Source organism: Eptesicus fuscus, chromosome 5, assembly GCF_027574615.1.
Source record: "Eptesicus fuscus isolate TK198812 chromosome 5, DD_ASM_mEF_20220401, whole genome shotgun sequence".
In the NCBI taxonomy this organism is placed as follows: Eukaryota; Metazoa; Chordata; class Mammalia; order Chiroptera; family Vespertilionidae; genus Eptesicus; species Eptesicus fuscus.
This window is the reverse complement of record NC_072477.1, coordinates 49,512,292-49,533,298: the sequence shown is the minus strand read 5'-3', so window position 1 is coordinate 49,533,298 and position 21,007 is coordinate 49,512,292. Positions and strand designations below refer to the sequence as shown.

General features: G+C 37.9%; 1 protein-coding gene across 2 annotated transcripts in view; it reads right to left on the bottom strand.

Moving 5' to 3' along the window:
* Positions 1-11,222, bottom strand: part of ICE2 (interactor of little elongation complex ELL subunit 2) — a 66,859-nt gene extending 55,637 nt beyond the window's left edge. The window contains exons 1-4 of one of the 2 annotated variants that reach the window (XM_008139169.3): positions 11,105-11,222; positions 10,064-10,191; positions 6,588-6,692; positions 13-274 (exon numbers count right to left, since the gene is read on the bottom strand). In XM_008139169.3, the coding sequence (XP_008137391.2) occupies positions 13-274; positions 6,588-6,692; positions 10,064-10,092 (396 nt within the window). In that variant the 5' untranslated portion in view covers positions 10,093-10,191; positions 11,105-11,222. Of the gene's footprint in view, positions 1-12; positions 275-6,587; positions 6,693-10,063; positions 10,192-10,292; positions 10,471-11,104 lie in introns of those variants that run through there. The other variant, XM_054716189.1, reaches the window with a different exon arrangement.
* Between the last annotated feature and the right edge of the window lie 9,785 nt (positions 11,223-21,007).

Genomic DNA, 21,007 nt, shown 5'->3' with positions numbered 1-21,007 from the left:
TAGAATACATACCAAGTACTGCAAGTAGTCATTTTTATTTATTCCAACAGCTTTGGAATTAGCAGAAATTTTTGAATATTTAACCAACAAGTCCACATAACTCCTCTGCTCTCTCTGTGAGAAACGAGAGAAACGTGGATAAGGAACTCTTGGTTTTGGAAGAAGAACCATTCCAACTGTGGTTTTAACATTTTCCTTTGCTTGAGTTGCTGAACTAACCGCCGGCTCATTTTCTACAGAACTTGCTGAGGCATTCAAATTTTCTCCTATACGTCTGGAAAAAACACACAACAATTTACAAATATGTGCTTTTCACATCAAGATTACTATCATGAGACCTCATGATTCTTAATCACCAGGGAGAATATAGCATGATTAACACAGTAAATTCTGAATTATTATCTAACTTTGCCACCTGCACTTTGATGTTTAGCTATTTGGTGTAAATTAAGTAGGATAGGATCGAATTATAAGCTTACCTTCAATTATCTGATGGAGAGGAAGAGGCATAATCCTTAGACAAATGATTCAATTTGGAAGTTCTTCCCCTGATATTTAGTTGTTGTAATCTTCATTCTTAATAGGTTTTAAAGTACACACACACACACACACACACACACACACACACACACTGTATTTCCTTAGCCTCAACAACTCTAATTTCCAAGACCGTAACTATTCCCTATGAATTAGTTCCAAATTAAACAACGTTAATCCAAGAGGAAGGAAAAGTAATGAAAAAGATGGATGTCTATTGATTCAGTCTTCATTCCTCCATTAATTAAAACTTACTGAGTGACTACCATGCCAGTCCTATGTCAGGTAGTGGAGATGCAACCATCGAACATGATACAATCTCTACTCCCTAGGATGTTACAATCAAGTATATCAGACAACTGAATGGGGGAAAAGGAAAAGTAAATATGTACATCAATGCAATGTGACTATGGAGCTCTCAGGCTTCCAAACTGAACACACTGAATAGGTGACTGAAAAGAATCCTAAAGACATCCAGATCAGAGATTAAGAGGGAGAGGGACAAGAAATATCCAGAGCAGAGGTTCTCAATTGTGACAGTATTAATTCTCTGAGGGCATTTTGGAAGTCTGTGGATGCATCTGGGTTGTAAAAAAAGAGGGAAAGAATTAAAAACATTTAAAAGTGAGGAATACTACCTGCCTCTAACATATGGTACTATCTTGCACAACTTTCAAAGGTTTCTTCAGGCTTTCTGTTATCATACACAAATAAGAATGGCCTGTTATTAACAATACATTTTATTCTGTTTGAATTTCTTATGATTCCTTTATGGCAATGATTTTCAACCTATTTCATCTCATGGCACCCAAACTAAGCACTAAAATTCTGTGGCACACCAAAAAAAATTTTGTTTGCTGATCTGAACCAAAAAAAAGGTATTACTTTGATTTATTCACACCAGTGAGCCCTTGCTGTGTTGGCTATTGTCATGTTTTTTTATCTGACAATCTAAGGGAAAAAAGGTCAGTGTCCCTGACTAAATAGCCAGGTATTGAATGTTTTAAAAATTCTTGTGGCACACCAATTGAAAATCACTGCTTTATGGTATAGTTTATCTTTCTTCTCTTAAATCCAACCTTATTCATTTTAGCTGGTGCATCTGATTACTTCATTATATCTTTTAGTGCAGTAGAAATGAGGCATTTACATATTTAAATACATATTAGAATATAAATTATTTTTCTTCTATTTCACATTTATGTATCTAGTTCATTATTTCTAAATATTATGTCTGTGGCTATTATTATCTATGAATTTCAATTCAGGCTAGTCAAGAAGGTGTCTTATTTCTTATAAATATTTGTTATGAAAAATGGGAGGGTTTTGGCCTGATTAAGGTTGAGAATTACCCAACTAGATCTGTATCTGGACAAAGGGAGAGTTAAGTTCCATCTAAAACTAACACTGACTTGTTTTAAATCAACTTTATAATACTAGGAATATATATGGTAAAAATTCCATAATTTTTAGAAAATGACTAAGGGTTCCAAAATAAAGCAGAAATATTTAAGACCACTCTTTTAGAGATAAATAATAGATGGAAAACTAATCAAGAGAGGTTATTAATGGGTGGAAAAATAATTATGCAAATTAATCCTTTGCACTCGCTTGCTTTTTTCTCGATTCCTTTATTCTACTCGGGATTTAATTTTTTAAATAACCCAGATTTTACAAAGCGCGGCAGTAGAATAAAAAACTGGAGTTTCTTTTCATACAAACTTATTTATTTGGATTTTTTTATATTTCAAATTATTGATACATTCAAAGAGTAATTTTAATCTCGATGCTAACCGTGTCGAGTCACACTGGACATCCGAGTGCAAAAGGTTAAAATAAGGATTATTAGATTGGCTCTGAAAATAATACAAGTTAAAAAGACATACTTAGCGACTAAAGTTTCTCCAATAACTGTAAAAAATAAGCACATTTTTGGTTAACAAAATGAATATTAACTGCTGATCTTGGGAGAAATGTATCACAGCAAATTGATTTCTCACTAGAAAATGTCTTGAGAGCTATTCAAACTTAACAGTATTGTGTCCGCAACTTTTAACAATACTGCTTCACAGCTGTCTCTCTGAATATGAGAACATGTCTGTCCTTGTGGCACAAACTGGCAAATTTAATTAAGCTGCTGCAGCAACAAGATGCTGACTCAGATATGCCAGAGTAGGAATGTCAAGAAATTCTAGCAGTTTAAATTGGCTACATTCAGCAAAGAATGAAATGGCAGCACATCAAGATCATTTCCATGTGCAGTGCTGTCAAAATCTTCATCAGGGTGCAAGCCAAAAGCATCTGACAGGGTTTCTCTAACCACATTTACAGCATTATATTTTATTTCAGTTGATGGTTTGAAGTTTTCACACTTCATTTTGTCTACTACCCATTCTCCTTTTTTACTTAAAGTTTCTATGGAAAAAAGGCAGAATTCAAAACTTCAAGTTTCTTAATTTTTAAATCTACTGACTTGGGCAGCTTCTTTCAGTAGCATTTGGAAATGGTGCTTGTTCTCTCCATCTAAAGTCTACCTGTACCTCTTGAATTTGATTAACTTTTCTATATTAAACATGTTGAAATTTGATAATTATTTTTCTATTTACAGCTACTTTCCCCTTTGTTGGAAACTCAGTTATAAATATCTACAACCAGACACTGTAATTTGGAAAAAAGGCAAATGTTTACCTTTCAATGAAGGGTTGAATGAAAACTTCACATTGTTAAAAGTAGTGCAGTTAGAGTTATTAAAGTAATAATAAATTATTTTGTGCTATATAGAAATCTAAAGAAAGACAAGCATACTCTAGGAAAAATAAATTTTAGGAGTTAGGTGAGCCCAACTGCCAGCAAAATGTCCTCTCCCTTACATAATCCAGATTATAATCCACACCTGGGATATGCTGAACAGAAGTGGACTCGTATAGAACCATTAAAATAATGAAGAAGCAGTGACAGATTAAAGAAGATTAATATTACAAATTTTTAGTCTGATGAAAAAAAAAAAGGAAGGCTGAGATAAAAGTTCTTGAAATGGTTAGGTTTTTATTTTAAGATAAAGGTATATATTTGCTGAATTCCAGAATACTAGAATTGGTAGGTATTCTTTTATTCAAATAAACAAAGACAATTCTTTATTTAATTAATAAGTTTTAAGAGTGGGGAGGAAGGGGCCAATGGGGGAAAAAGGAAAATATCTGTAATACTTTCAACAATAAAGATAAACTTTAAAAAATTAGTTATCCCTAAGAAATGGTACAAATGAATAACAGAAATAGCTTTAAAAATATAGCCATAGCTGCACATTCATAAGGGATCTATTGTCTTATCTGTCTATAGCTGATATTAGCAAATACATAATTATGCAGTTTGGAAAGAAGAATACTGCTTCTGAAATTGCCTTTTTAAAAATATTTACTTTTCAACTGTCTCTTTAATACAACTTTTGCTTGCTTTTAACGTGAACCTATGTATTAATCTGATGGAATAAAAAAGTACTTGTTTCTTTAATGCTTTTAATAGCAATCTGGCAAATATCTATCAAAATAAAAAACACATGCATACCCACATCTTACAGAAATTTATCCTACTTCTTATAAAAAGGATGCTCACTGTTTGCTATAGTAAAGGTATGGAGATGACCTAAATGAATATCAACGTGTATTCATTAATAAAAAGGATGTATAAAAAAAAGGATGCTCACTGTTTGCTATAGTAAAGGTATGGAGATGACCTAAATGAATATCAACAGTGTTAATTAACTGATTCCACAGACACATCCTCAAAGGTTCAAATTCAAAAGGTTGGGTTGAGAGTGCAAAATCAGTCTTTTTTAAAAGCTCCACAATCTGATGAGCCAGCATGTTAAGCTTGACAATGAAGACGGCAAAAGAGACTGAGAAATACCACAGTCACCAGAAATCTAAGAGTGAGATATCTCTGTAGTCAATAGCTCCTAGATCTTGAGAGGAGCAGTGTTAGTAGACTAGAGAGGGTAAAGCCAGATTAAGTGGGATGTTCAGTGAAAGCAAGTCCAATGAGCTATGTAGTGAAGGAGTTTTTTTTATACTGTTTTTTAAATCCATTATCCCAATATGTCTTTTGATTGGAGAGTTTAATTCATTTAAAGTAATTATTGATAGGGAAGGACTTACTATTGCCTTGTCTGTTGTTTTCTGCATGTGTTATACAGTAGTATTTTTGTCCTTTTTCCTCCTTGTATATTGCAAGCATATACAAGTCTTTAAAGGAGTCTAAGTATAAATGAGCAAATAAATAAAAAAAGTAACTAGAAGGGAATCTGGAGTCCAGGGATTAGAGACAGAAAAACGTGAGCACTTTGAAATACAGGAATACCTTGCAAATTATTGTGGGTTGCATTCCAGACCACAAAAAAGCAAGTTTTGAAATAAAGTGAATTGTAACTTTTTTGCAGGTATTGGTCTTGCCTTCAATGTGTAAAAACACACACCTGTGAGATTCAATAAAATGAGGCAGGCCTGCACTTACAAGAGAGAACAAAGGCATAGAAGTAAAAGGGGGTACTAACTGACAAAAAGGGTACTGAGAAAGCAGGGAAAGATGGGGTTCCATTGGATGCAGAGGCTGGAAATAATACTTCCTCCGCTGAAAAAGGCATGGTCAAAGGATGAAAGCACATGGGGAGCTTCCTAATTCCTTATTTGGCATATTTACGCCTTTCTAGTAAACCTGATTATTTGGTTTGAGGATCCATCCACAAACAGTAGAAACAACTGATCACAAAGGAAAGAGTTGTTAGAGGCAGGTATGCAGTGAGAAGGGAAAATTATCACTTAATGGGCATTAAATATCAGAGAGTGAAAAAAAAATCTCTGGCATTTTGGCAGTATCTATTAAAATATTAAATGTATATACCCTTTGGCCAAACAATGAAATTTATATAAATTTAACTCAGAAATAATTACAAAAAGTTCATCAATGTATTCTTTATAACTTAAAAAAAAAAGAGGAATACAACATTTTGCAATATAAAACTAGCTAAATGAATTAAAAAGTACACTTACTAGTATATAATATACTAGAGGCCTGGTGCATGAAAAGTCATGCACTGGAGGGGGGGTCCCTGAGCCTGGCCTGCCCCTCTCACAGTCCGGGAGCCCTCAGGGGCAGGAGGCAACCTGGTGATCAGGGGAAGGTGATGCCCCCATCACACCTCTGCTGCTGCCACTGCCGGCAGCACAAGCCTTGGCCGGCCCTGGTTACCTGAGCCTCGGGCGGCCCTGGGGGGCTGGGCAGCAACATCCGAGGCTTGCCTGCACCTCGGGTGTCGGCTGGGCAGCCGCCATGCAAGGTTTGCCTGTGCTTCGGGCATCAGCTGGGCAGCCGCCATCCAAGGCTTGCCTGCACCTCAGGCCGGCCCTGGGCGGCTGGGGGGCTGAGGGCGGATCTGGCAGCACCATGCGCCTGCCGCCCGCCCCCCGCACTCCCACCCCCGGCTGGGCTGAAAGGACTGTGGGACTCAGGCAGGGCTGAGGGGACTGGGCGCCACCATCTTTGTGATGGCATGTTGGTCAATTTGCATATTCCCTCTTTATTACATAGGATAATATACAACCATCAAGAAGATTGAGCTACATATGCAGGGGCATAGAAAGATACAGGAAATATTATTTTAAATGAAAAAAACAAATGATAAAAACAGTTTTATGGTATTCATGGCTTTACATAGTATTTATAATATGACCCTATTTTTGAGTATGTGTGTGTGTGTGTATATATATATATATATGTATATATATATATACATATATATATATACATATATATATATATACATAATATATATATATATATATATATATACATATATATATCTGTTTATGGGTGGGGAAAGGATTGAAACGTTATATACTAAAGAGTGGTCACTGGAACAGTTCTTCTGTTTTCTAATTTTTACATTTCTGCAATCTGAATGTTTAGTAGTGGATACAGACAGATATAAAACTTCAAATATCAGAAAAATAACAACCAAATATGGAAATAGGTAACCAAATAAATAAACTTATTACCTGTTAGATAAATTACATAGTTCTTTCAAACTTGGAGCCATGGAATGATCTTTATAATTTTCTCGAGAGAAAAATGTCTTAAGGCCATTTTTTGAGGCGACATCCCTGTGAAGCAAAGTAATTGTATTTGACAATTCAAAATCTCAAGGTAGAGTAAGCAGCATAATGGTACAATTGTAATTTATAACTACATGCCCTCTACACCCCCTTTCCTAGACAGTCATCTCTTCATAATTTTAATTTCATGTACCAGATGTATGAGTTCAGATGTTTTCCTTCTTAGATAGCTTTACCCTAGGCCTATTCTGAAATTCTCCAGCTGCAACAACCAGTCTTGCTTTTCCTTTAGTATCCAATTAAATAAATGTCAGAAATAACTAGAGAGTTAAAAATAGAACAGATTATAAGTACAATAAAAGGTCTGTCAGAGGCAGGACTCACCTCTGGCTCTGGGCATAGCATTTTATTTGGTTACTGACAGAAAATGCTTCTCTATTTATTTTTGTTTCATGCACTATTATGTCAGGACACAAGACACTAAAAAGACAGCATATCTTCACATTTTCATTAACCTGGCAAATGTGATAAAAGGTGTGTCTGTACTAAAACCACTTCTAAGGTCATATGTGATTTTCCATAACATAAATAATTTAGAGACTAATATATTAGTTAATGCTTTCCATATAGTAAACATCCAATAAATGCTGATTGAATGAAGGAATAAAAAAACTAAAAACACTGAGAATCATTAACCTGGAAGGACAAAGATTAGTAGGATTCTGTGGTCAAGGATAGTTCAAGGGCTTCAATACTGTGCAAGGGCTCTAAATCACATTGGGTTTCACAAGGTCAATGGTATAGTATAAGAGCATCCATCCTGCTTCTGAACATACATTTTATGGCAAGGAGCATAAACATGTATACCAAGCATGTCAAACTCAAAGGCTAACACGGGCCAAATAAACAAGGTTTAAAACAAAAGCTTCAATTTTCATAGAAACATAGGTTTATTTCGATAGAGACATACTGAATACAAAGGTATGAAATAAATGAGTAATCATTAACATAAAATAATAGAACATCTTAATAAAAATTAATACTTTTTCTTAAACATTAACTTACCAGACACTGAATAACTGCACAAATTAATAAGCATAACGCAAATAAACCTATTTTTCTTGTTCTCTGAAAGTGAAGTATTTCCTGTTGCGCACACCAAACAAGTCAGTACAAGACTAATGACATGGCAATCGGCTGCTAAAATATTCGCTGCTAGTATTAGTGGAGAGAAATGGTGAGCCAGAGCGTAAGGGAAATGAATGCAATACGATTATAGTAATCAGTCATTAGTGAACGTTGTAGTTCATTATTAATTACTAGAGGCCTGATGCACAAAGATTCATGCAAGAATGGGCCTTCCTTCCCCTGGCTGCCAGCAGTGCCTTCGCTCTGGCCGGAGTCGCCTTTCCGCTCAGGCCCGGAGCCGCCTTTCCGCCTTCTCATGCTGCCCAAAGGCCTGGAGCGGCTGAGGTGGTGTGGAATGCCTGTGTCCCACCCCACCCCAGCCACTTGGTGCCTGTGTATGCAAATTAACCCACCATCTTCGTTGGGTTAATTTGCATACTCACTCCTGATTGACTGGTGGGTGTCGCAAAGGTATGGTCAATTAGCATGTTACTCTTTTATTAGGTAGATTATGTATAACAGAAAATTGTAAAAATTAAGTTACGAAATTTTTATTAAAATGTTTCTTACATACTGTTATATTGGCTGGGCCACAAAAATATTCGTTGTGGAGCCCATGGGGCCCGCGGCCCATGGGCTGCGAGTTTGACATGCTTGGTGTATACCTCTAATTAAATGGCAACTTCTGGCTGGCCCATTTCCAAAATAAAAAATTCTAGCATATTTCATACTCATTTCTTACTATTTTTAAAGGCATTTATCCAAAAAGAAAAAAGTTCAAGTATAAATGGTAAAATTAGAATGTCTTACTTGCTATGCACCAATGTGGTTCTTATGACTTACTAGAGGCCTGGTGCATGAAATTCGTGCATGGAGGGGGGTGTCCCTTAGCCCGGCCTGCACCCTCTCCAATCTAGGACATCTCTTTCGCAATCCAAGACCGCTGGCTTCTAACCGCTCGCCTGCCTGCCTGCCTGATCGCCCCTAACCACTTCTACTTGCTGGCCTGATGCCCGTAACTGCTCCCCTGCCGGCCTGATTGCCCCTAACCACCTCTACTTGCCAGCCTGATGCCCCTAACTGCTCCCCTGCCGGCCTGATCACCCCTAACACCTCTGCCTGCCAGCTTGATCGCCCCTAACCGCCTCTGCCTTCCAGCTTGATTGCCCTTTAACTGCTCCCCTGTCGGCCTGATCGCCCCCTAACTGTTCCCCTGCCAGCCTGATCTCCTCTTAACTGCTCCCCTGCCAGCCTGATCATCCCCTAACTGCTCCCCTGCCGGTCTGATTGCCCCCTAACCTCCTCTACCTGAAGGCCTGATCGCCCCTAACCGCCTCTGCCTGCCAGCCTGAACACCCCCTAACTGCTCCCCTGCTGGCCTGATCACCCCTAACTGCCCTCCCCTGCCAGCCTGATCGCCCCTAACCGCCTCTGTCTCAGCCCCCACCACCGTGGCTTTGTCCGGATGTCCAGAAGATGTCTGGTCTAATTAGCATATTACCCTTTTATTAGTATAGATTATGGTACTGTATATTTGCTATCTGATTACATTTTAAGGTTTTTGCATATCATACAAAAACAAAGTCATGGGGCTCAGGGATTGACTGTGAGCTCTTTGGGGGAATGGAGCATTGTTTGCATTAAATAAATACTTATTAAGCACATACTGAGTGCATCTTCTTTGAATCAGGTACTATTTTAATTATTTTTATAATCTCTCATAACTTTTATATTCTCCTTGGCTAGCAAACTATAGATGCTCAGTAAATGTGCGCTAAATTAACCTAAAGCCACACGAGTATTTGTTAGATCTCTGCAAAGCCACTTATGTTACTTAAGTGAGTCCTCTATTTGTGAAGTTCTCATACACTTCTAAAATAGTCCATGCATTTACATGAGCACTTGATACAGATTCCAACATAACAAAAAGAAGCTTGTCTATTCTTAAAGGGGGGTCTTTTTACTACTTGTACAGCAGTGGGCAAGGTCCTTGGACACAAGAAAATTCCAGCATCTCTCCTTCACTAACAGAGCAACAACAAGTACGTGATGGAATTATACTTGGTAGCGATCTGAGTGCTGAATTGTCACTTTAGGAGAGGAAGTGCAGTCGGCTATACCTCGAAAAGTGCTCAGCATGTGCAGATGAGGATGGGATAAATTCTGAGCCACTGAACTTCTATTTTCTTTCTGTTTCCTCCAAAGCTCTGCAGGTCAAAAACCCTCCTTTCCTAATCTAACCCAGTCCCACGTTCATTCTCTTTAGGTGATTACAAACGGAAGTAACTCACCAATTCAGCCTCGGTTCACTCATGGCCATTATGGAGCTCTTATTCTTAGACGTCTGTGTCAGTCGAGCTCACAATTCTGCTGCCTGGTCGAGCAGGCTCCAGCAGAGGCAGGATTTCTCCAGAATCACCTGGGGAAAAAATAAAAGGTCAACATTGAAAATAGGTGATTGGGTAGACCAGGTGCTGTTAACCCATGCTCCTAACACCTATCCTAAAACTGACAGGACACCTGAAACAGAATGCAGCAGACGAAAGCTTGCAAGGTTCTTGCAGTAGAACAGCAATGACGATGTAGTCCTTCTCCATTTAACTTGTTCCAAGAATGGCACTCTCAGAGCCCAAACAGAATGGTGTTCTCATTGCTTACAGACCGCGTTACTGTATGGCATGGAGCGGTATGTCTTAGCGCTCCCTCTGCCCCTCATTGCCAAAAGAAATATGGCTTAGGGTTTCCCAATCATGCCCTGCTATGGGTCCGATTCGGCAAGCAATGCAGGAAAAAAAAAAAAAAAAAGCCTGGATATCAAAAATCATTCCAAGAGAACCTCATTTTTGAGGCGACTGCGGTCCAGGCAACTCAGGTGACATTTCACAGGGTCACTTAGAGGAATCACCAGGACTGCACGTGGGGCTTGGCCACTCCAAGTTCGGTGCCTCTCCGGTCGCCCTGGGCGGACCCAGAGGGTGTGGATGAGAAACCTGCAAACTGAGGAGTCGGACCCTGTGCACCGGGCAGGCCTGACAGGCTCCCACTGAACCCACCTCTCACTCCTTGACCCAGGGTGAGGCAGGGAGAGAGAGCCAACGCCGCAAAAGGAATGTCTGCGGGTAAGGGGACTAAATGGCTTCGAAGAGAAACAAGGTCTCAGGAGGGTGGGTCAGGGGGAGACTGAGCTGGGCCTGGGCCGCGCCAGAACTGGAGCCGAGCGCCCCAGCCCGGCCGCGCGGGCCGCCATGTTCCCTCCGCCCGCCCTTCGAGCGCGCGTCTCCCGGGCAGCGCCCTCCGCCCCGCGTCTCCCGGGAAGCAGCCTCTCCGCCCACCTCGCGGTCCCGACCGCTGCGGCCCAGGCCGTGTCCCCACTCCACACACAGCCGCGCACGCCCTGGGAAGCCCTTATTTAAAGAACGTAGCCACGCCACCTCGGCCCAGCGTGGTGACGTCACGCGACGCAGAGGGCGGGGCCGTGCGCCAGGACTATGTTCAGCTGGAAACTGCGGGACCGGGCTGGCCAGGTGGGAGGGGCCGGCCAGGTGGGTGGGGCTGGTCAGGTGGGAGGGGCTGGCCAGGTGGGAGGGGCTGGCCAGGTGGGCGGGGCTGGCCAGGTGGGAGGGGCTGCGGGTTGCAGGAGGTTCTAAAAGGCCCTCCACCTCCTGGAGGTTGAAAAGTTAGGAGGAGGGCCAGTGGCATGTACAGCACTGAAGGGGTCCCAACAGACTCATCTTGTGATCTTAGCCCACTGTCTTAACTTCCCTAACCCTGACACCTCATCAGTAAAATGGAGATACTTAGTGGGGTTTTTGAAAGGATTAAGTAGAATAAGAGATTAACTGTGCTCAGCCACAAGACCTGGCACATAGTAGTGGCTCCCCCACTCCATGCCCATCCCAGTTTAGATGTCAGTTTCCACCTAGTTTGTTGTGTGTGGGGTTGTTTGGGTTTTTTTTTATGCATTAAGGAAGGGTTTATTGAGCACTAATAATTTATAATTTGTGCTTGGTGCTGGGTACATCTAGGACTAAGACCAAATACCAGTTTTTCCAAGAGCTTTTGATGGTTGAGAATCTAAGATATTCACATTATACAATTATAAAACAAAATAGAAAGGGATAAGCAATATAAGAAAGATATATAGAAAAGATGGTGTGAGTACAGAGAGGGAGACAGAAGGCTGCTTCGAATAGCTAAAGACATGTATGAGTACTTATATGGCAGTTACCACATTGGGCACTAGACATGTCAGTTCATTTGAAGATTTTGAAGTATGAAGATGATGGGAAAGGGCATTCTAGACAGAGACCAGCACAAGGAGTTACATAACCGTATTGCATGAACAGAGTTCAGTTTGTGTGCTATCAGGAAACCGTGTTCTAAATCTTAAAATGATTTATGATGTTTAAAGTATGTTAACATAAAAATTATACTTACATTAAAAATATCCCTTGAATGTAAGAACCCTGAGGTAGTTTATTTTGCCTGGAATGCAAGGTTTATGAAGAGTAGTAGAAAAGGATTTGGAAAAATAGGTTGAGATCAGACTACAGAAGCTTTTATAAGCCAAAGTACAAGTTTTTACTTTATTGTATAAGAAACAGAATGCTGGGAGGAGAGGGGAGCTTATAAGCAGAGGAATGACTCAATCAGATATAAGTTTCAGGACAGTTTATCTGGCAAGGTATTGAATGAGTTGTAGGGAAGAGGCTGGTTAGGAGACAGTGCTTGTGAATACTTGCAGATCAACCGGTGCAATGACGCCTGGCATTGTGCAGGTAGGGAGCAGTTTTTATTAGGTGTGATATGAGTGGCCTGTGCTAGGATAGAGATGGACATCCAGGCAATGTAGAAGTTAATGTGTTGGGTACTATCTCAGGCAGAGAGAGTTGGGGAGTCCTGTCCTACTCTTTAGCAACTGCTCAAGGACTGCTCCAGAAATCTTTAAGCACTCATGCTGCTGGGATGCACCAGCCCACAGTAGTGTGCTATGGTAACATCACCAGATATGGCCTGTTTTGAGGTTCTAGATTATCATCAGACAGTCTGCTCTTGAGTTCCGGTGGTTGCAAGATACCACCCGGAATCAGAATTTTTAGAGCCAGAAGGAACGTTGGAGATTATCTAGTCCAGTGGTCGGCAAACCGCGGCTCGCGAGCCACATGCGGCTCTTTGGCCCCTTGAGTGTTGCTCTTCCACAAAATACCACGTGCGGGCGCGCGTGTACAGTGCAATTGAAACTTCATGGCCCATGCGCAGAAGTCGGTTTTCGGCTCTCAAAAGAAATTTCAATCGTTATACTGTTGATATTTGGCTCTGTTGACTAATGAGTTTGCCGACCACTGATCTAGTCCAACCCTCTTGTTTTCCTGATAAAAAAACTGAAGCTCAGATTGTCAAGTGACTTTTCCAACATTGCATGATCAGTGATAAAGCTGATACTAAAAATCAGGTCCCATAACTTTTGCCATTACAATATATTAAATATATACATCTCTTCCTTTATGCTCTGTATTGTAAACCAGAAGCAGTTTAGTGAAAAGAACATGAATTTTTGGAGTTCACCATATATGGATTTGATTTCAACTTCCTGTTTATTGGCAGTGTGATCCAAAATATGTTGTGTCTCTTCTTTGAGCCCAATTAGAGGAGACAGTAATAGCTCACCTACAGGATTGTAGTGAGGATTAGAAGTAATATGTAAATGAGTAAATATGCCAAATAATGAGTAAAGAGTAAATGTTAAACAAATAGTAGCTATTGGTATATACTTTTTCTGCTTCCCTCCCAAACCCACAATGCAGTGAAGGTGGCATTGAAAACAAATGGTTATAATTCAAATAAGAAATGATATACACAGAGATTACCGAAGATTCTATGGGAACACAATGAAGAAGAAACTCTTTTTGACTGAGACACTTTAGAGACATTTCAGAGAAGTCTGATTTACATTGGGTCTTGAAGGATGAGTAGGAGTGTCCTGGGTAGAGAAGGGACTGTGCATTTTCAAGAGTGAAAAATCACAGAAGTGTGAAACAGCATGTTCTGAGGAAGGGGAAAAGCTACTGCCTTGTGTGTGTGTGGAGGGGGGGCGGGGATGAAGATCATTGGAGGAGAGGGGCTAGAGAGGGTCTTCATGCCATGCTAGAGAATTTGTGCTTTTGGACTTCATTCCCTGGTAATAAGAAAACCAGTGTGTGTGTGTGTGTGTGTGTGTGTGTGTGTGTGTGTGTGTGTGTGTGAGAGAGAGAGAGAGAGAGAGAGAGAGAGAGAGAGAGAGAGAGAGAGAATGCTTTATTGAGGTGTAATCTACCTACTGTAAAATTCACTCATTTTATTTGTGTTATTCAGTAATTTTTTAGTAAGTGTAGGGAGTTTTGCAATGATCAACATTACCAAGTTTGGAACATTTCCATTACATTAACCTGGAAAATCATTTGTGTCCATTTAAAATTAATTATTCTTCCCACCCTCAACCCCAGACAAGCACTAATCTCCTTTCTATCTCTATAGATTTGCCTTTTTCTGGACATTTCATATAAATCAAATGATATGTAGTCTTTTGCATCTGGATTCTTTTCTTAGCAGAATATTTTTGAGGATCATCCATGTTGTAGCAGTATTAGTAGTCATGTAGCTGAATTGTAGCCCATTTATGGATATGCCTCATTTTGTTTACCCATTTGACAGTTGATAGACATTAGGTGGTTTGTACTTTTCGGCTGTTATGACTAATGTTGCTGTGAACATTTGTATACAAGTCTTTGTGAACTTTGTGTTTTCATTTCTCTTGGGTAGATACCTAGGAGTGGAATTGTTGGGTTGTATGTAAATTTATGTTTAATTTTTTAAGACACTGCCAAACTGTTTTCCAAAGTGACTGTACTCTTTGATTCTGTGGAATTTTAAGCAGAAGAAAGATTTGGTTGTCCATATCTGCTAAACTGAGAAACCCCAGAAGCTGAATGAGAAGCCAGTTTCCGTTTGAAAGAATTTATAAACAGTAGGTACTTATTTTGAGTTTGTAAACATTTCATAGGACCAAAATTTAGAAAAGAATGCAAGCATCTAGCTAAACAAGGTTATCATAATTGTTATTAGGTGTGTATTTCTTCTTGTGGATGAAACCAAGACAGAGAAATGTGCAAGATCATTTGCAGTTCAGCACATCAGCGGTTAGCCTTCCCAGCATATGAGGATGGTTCTATTTTCTCACAGACCTGGCATGAGAAGCAGGCCTGCTTCATACCAGTCCATTTGATCCAAATGCACATTAGAAGTCTACTAGTAATGTTAAGAGGCTAGACTGATCTTGCCCCATGAAACAAAGCTTAGTAGTAGTAGCACTAAGACATGTGTGGTCTTACTGACTAGTCTATGATTATTTCTTTGGCTTTATCTCCAAGAGTTTAATAATGACCTGATTTGTTTTCTTTATCTAATTCTCCCATGAGATCAGTATAAACAGAACTATAAGACGTCCCTTTTATGCTACTGTGTAAGAACCCTTTTGGAAGTGGAGCAAGCTAATCCATGGTGGAGAAGTAAGTGTAAATCATTGTTTTATCAGAAGGAGCTTAGGCATGAGTTTGGCCAAAGGCCTAGAGGTGACAGATTTCATATATTGAACTTCACTATTTCCATTTACTCTCAATTTTCCAAGATGCTGGAAGGTGGTGAATATTTATAATTATATGGAATTAATTTGACAGTCCATAAATAGTTCACACACATAATGTCATTCTCCCCCTTCTCTGAGGCAGCTGGAAATAAAGGCAGGATTAGGAACTGTTCGTTACATGCGACAATTTTGGGGATCAACTCAATATTTATTTTACTGTGTAAGAGAGACTTAGGTATTGTAGTGTGTGTGTGTGTGTGTGTGTGTGTGTGTGTGTGTGTAGGAAAATGCCGACTTAGTTGCCTTTATTCTGATTTCAGAATATTTTATAATTTAAATGTCCTTAATGTTACTTTAAAAATAATTTATAGTGAGGTTTTTGCATTGTTATAAGAGTATGATACTTAGCTGATATTAAATTTATTGGTTCCCTCCTATATCATCTACTCAGGAGGAAGGATGGGGCTGGAGGAGGCAATGCTAGCCCAAGTAAAGTAATATTTTTAGTCTTTGGCATCATTAAAATCTTTGGCAGCATTTCTGATGTTACATTTTAAAGATGTCTGAAGCAAAGATGACAAAGTATTGTATGCATCCAGGAGTTCTCCCCTCCTACTCTCAGAGCAGATGTCGCTAATCAGTCAGGACCCCTTCTCCTCTGAGACAGGAAGCAGCCTCAGAAGGCTCTATCAGTCATTAGACATTAGCTCACAAGTTAAAACTTCTTTGCCTTCTCTGATCAAAAAGGTAGTTTGATCCTTGTACATGTTTTCTCTCTGCAAAATGGAAATGAATTGTGTGTTTTTTTAAATACTATACTATAGATCAGTGCATCTCAAACTTTAGTATGCAAAGCAATCACCTGGGGATCTTGTAAAAATGCAGATTCTGATCTGGTAGTTCTGGGGTGGTGCTTGGGAATCTGCATTTCTAATAAGGTCAAGGTGACAGGTGATGCCAGGGTTACTGGTCTGTCGACACACTTTGAGTAGCAAGGTCTACTAGACTGTTCTCTGGAGACAAGCTGTAAGCTAGAAAACTATGTATAATGCAACTCAATAAGCAAAAAAGAAGAAAAACAAGGCAAGTGTTCCATTAGAAGCTGAAGTTTTATTATAGGATAATAGTACATAAAGCACATCTAAAATTGATGTGTTCAATGCACTTTTAATAAAGGTAATGTAATATTAAAGGTAGAGTTTCTAAGTACAATATAACAACATTCATATTAGAATGAAAATCGGAGTATTTAAAAGACAACATTAAATCTCTCTTTTTTTTACATCTTTGTATTTACAAAATGAATCAAAATATCTTTTTAAATTCAGGACACAATAAAATAACAAACAGCTGGAAATAAGCAGACTACTGTAAGAGTGAACTGAAAAGAAAACCCAATGTATGTGAAAAGTTGGATGATCTTCTAATAAAGATCATTAGCAAAGTTTTAGTACAATACTATTTTTAGGATACCCAGAAATGGCTTGCATTTTTAGTGTGGCAGAAAAGGAATTTTTACATACTGTACACAAAACAGACAGATATATTTATAGGTACAGTATTACTGTTTCCAAACTTGCATGTATATTTACAGAAGGCTGAGTTTGTTACTCACGAGTTTTGTGAAATTTGTGTGCTTAATCCTCAAGACCTACACACAATTAGAATCGGCATTTCATGTGGTCTTTTTTAAATGTGGGTCTAATACTTGGTTGTAGAAGAAAGTGTTAATTATAGGCTTGGCATACTTTATAAATTTACTGTAACACCCCAGAAAAAGAATTTGGATTGGGACACACTCATTGTTACTTAATAATTATCAAATGCTGGCATGTGCTGGCCATTGTACAGACACAAAGAAATACAATCTCTATCTCCAGGAAGCTTAGGATACTGAATGGTGCTTAAAAAAAAAAAATTCCATCTCTTTCTAAGTGAAGCAGTAAGGAATGACATGACTTATAGTAAAAGAGATTTCTCCTTAAACTGTAGCCAATTCACTTTAAAAGGTTAACTATTAGCATCAGCTTTCATTAACCACATGATTGCATTTGTAATTAAGTTAACAGCAACTCTTCCATAAAAATGGAAACTGTCTAAATTGTGGGTAAATATGCAGTGCATGGAAGCCAATAACCATGGCTTGAGAATTTATCACCTTCAATTACAAAAAGTGCAGTAAACAGAAACATTTGCTCTATATTTATAAATTGCTCAAAAATCTTTGCTAAAGATCTTACAAATTCAGTAATATTACAGAACAATTCTAATCAATATTTAATAAGGTTAATTACATCCTTAGTTAGATATTTGATATACTTGGATTTTTAACAATGCCAATAGGTCTTGGGAGAATAGGTGAGAGAGTTTAAACTCATTATTAAATGATGACTTTTAACATGAAGGCCCTTCACTCAGTTCATAGAACTAGTTGAGGTCATAATTAAAATAGAATGTCCTTTGTTGAATTTGCTCTATTGGGCCATGTTCTGCCATGACAGTGGATGTCTTCAGATTCCTCATGGTTCAGGAAGGAGGGGAAAGGGTTATTCCGCCATCAAGCCACCAAGGATATTTTATATAAATGCCTATTATCTATAATAGGAGCTAAGTACACAACCCTGTCAGGTGTCAATAATATAATTTCTTAGAAGAAAAAAAAGGATTACTCCATTAAACTAGAGTGTTTCTTTAGGATCTTGAAGGCCTGGCAAATTATTTTTCAGCTTAGGAGATATGGTATAAAGCCAAGTAGCAAACATAAAGTCAATGCTAATAAGTTTTCATATATCCATATTTATAAACAAATTCACCCTATTGATGTCAAATATCCATACTAAGGAAGTAATTTTATCCTAATTAAATACATTCTAGAATAATTTATATAATGATAGTATGTATTTAAAGAGAAAAGCATGTCCCAAATCCAGCACTCTGATACAGCTGCCAGTTGGGCATAGGTAGATATATATAGATATATATATATGTATATATATACAAATATATAGTTATACTCAGTGAAATTAACAAGACCCAAAGGTGGTATTGTCTAGGAATAAAAGGTTGTTGTTGTTTTTTTTGTTCACAAAAGTAACTTATCTAGCACCACACATCAGAAAAACACAAAAATAGCACACTCTAGTTCTAAACAGCTATGTCTAAAATAGATTATATAGTAAAACCAGTATTATACAGCATATTGTGGATTTGATAAACAGATAAATATTTGCACTGAGTAGGCTGTTTATAATATAACATTTTCTTATCTATACAGAATGAAAGCCAAAAAGTTAACTGTATAGAGATGTGCAGAACAACATTAAATATTATGACTCAAAAGCAGGGATGAAGGTAAATTTGAAAGAAGAGGAAGAGAGAAAATGTTTACAGGCCATTACAAGTTCTTAAGTTAACAGTAAATAAGGAATCAATTGCTCGAGTTGAAGAAAGCAGTAAACAAGAGATTGCATTTACATGCAGATGTCTAAAATTTGTATTTTTTTAAAGTCTATGCACAAAAGTCATTTGTTTTATTGCTTGACATTCAGTTATGGCTAGATATTTAATCTATTTTTTTGTACTTTGGAAACAAGAATATTGTTAAAGGTGCCATAAAAATGGACAACATTGAAAACGGTTTGCAAATAAACCACCTAACACTGCAGTTCTTTATACATATTAAAAGCCTTGTCTGGGGTTTGTCATATGTTAAATATATTTAAACTGGGAAAATATGTTGTAGCTTGAAGCCTCCCATTGGCCCAAACATCCAATACAAAAACACATCTCCACAAAAGGAGCAGGCAGACAAACAGGGACATTTAAAGAAGCAGCCAGCTAATGTCCTAATGTATAAAAATTTACCACTGTTTTATGTGAGATTTCAAACAATTGTGGATAGAAGAAAATTTTTGATTCAGGAAAGTGTGTACAGTACATATGCATTTTTTCATGTGTGTGAAATCATATTCACTATATGCTCAAGAATGATCTGAATTTACATATGTAATCTGTTCACTGATGACCAAGTTCCTAGAAATAGTATTCATCCACATTGAAGTGATAATGAATGAGAAAGGAATCACACATGAACACTGGAGAAATTTTAGTTGCTCTTAGAGAACAACATAATGGCATGTGCAACATGTCAAAGCTGAGAGCGAGCTATCTTTCATTAGTTCTTAGAAGAAAAATAAGAAAAGAAGTGTGATACTGCTAGTGTGGTAAACATACTAAATGTAAACAGCAAACACGGATTCTCTAGGCATCCATTTAAAATATTCATATTCACTTTCTTAACACAAGACTCCATTTTATGTTTCACTGCTGAAAAAACATTTCTCTTAGGATTCACTATGCTGTCACTCATTTATAAATAAATAAATAAATGACTGAATGTATTTATTGCTTGAAGTTCTGAGGGTTTGTTTAAACATGAAGATCTTCTCCCCACCCCCTTCTATGATATTTCCTTAGTATGAAACCAGGCTTTTAGGTTATCTTTAAAACTGTTCTGAGAGCCTGACAAAACTGATCTCATTTGTACTAACAAATAAGCAAACAGATCCAGAAGTGAAACCAATTGCTTTGTAAAACCATTGCTTGTTAGCCTTCTCATCTTTTAAGGATAAACAATCATAGGAAGGTCTCTTTAATGAAATCTGGTGGAACTCTTTGCTAATACTAGTGTTTAGGGATAGTATGGTAGACTATTAGCAACAGATCAAGATTTAATGTTGCAGTTGCCTTTCTGGGCACATAATCTGATCTATTGTATAAAGTTGTTTTTATGGGGTTCTGTTGGGTCATCCCTTTATAAGAAGTGGCAATCAAATGCTAGAATATGTAAAAATGTCAATAATGTGTGTGTATATATATTCATATATATATGTGTGTGAATATATGTATACATATATGAGAGAGAGATTTCTGCCCATTTCCATGGTATTTATTTTCAAAAACAAGGTAAAAGCTTCCTTTTCATCTAAATGACATAAATAACATGTGCAAAAAACATGAAAAGTTTTCCCAAATTATACTCTTGTGTGGTCTTAAAAAAACATCTGTATGTATATTCCAAGTGTGAAATGGAAGAATCAAAGGCAACAATTACCCTGAGGTTCACTGCCTTTATGGAAAGCAATATATAGAAATATGAGAACAAAACTGTATTTCAAAAATGTAAAGCGTGACCCTAAAAGCTGTCTCATGCTATTGTTACCAGGTGGGTTTTGTTTATCTTTAAACATTATCTCTTGTATTACTTCGACAGATTAAAAACTATAAATGTGGAAGTAGGGAGTTTTTTGGTTTGCTTCTAGAAATGAACACAGTGAAATTAGTAGTTGTTTGCTGCTATTAGAAAAAACGTATTTTACTTTTTACCTCTCTCATGCCACTGATAGGCAGGGCCCTTATCTCATTTGTTTTAAACATTTGTATCCATATTATGTGGAATTGGAAGTAGTTTTTAATATATTGTAGAAGGCTATAAATAGTTTTATCATAAATATTTTAACTATTTGAGAAATGGTAAATGGAGTATGCAGGATTGTACTCTGAATGATGCTCTCTGTTGGTGGATGACCTGTTCATTTATCTTTTGAACATACTG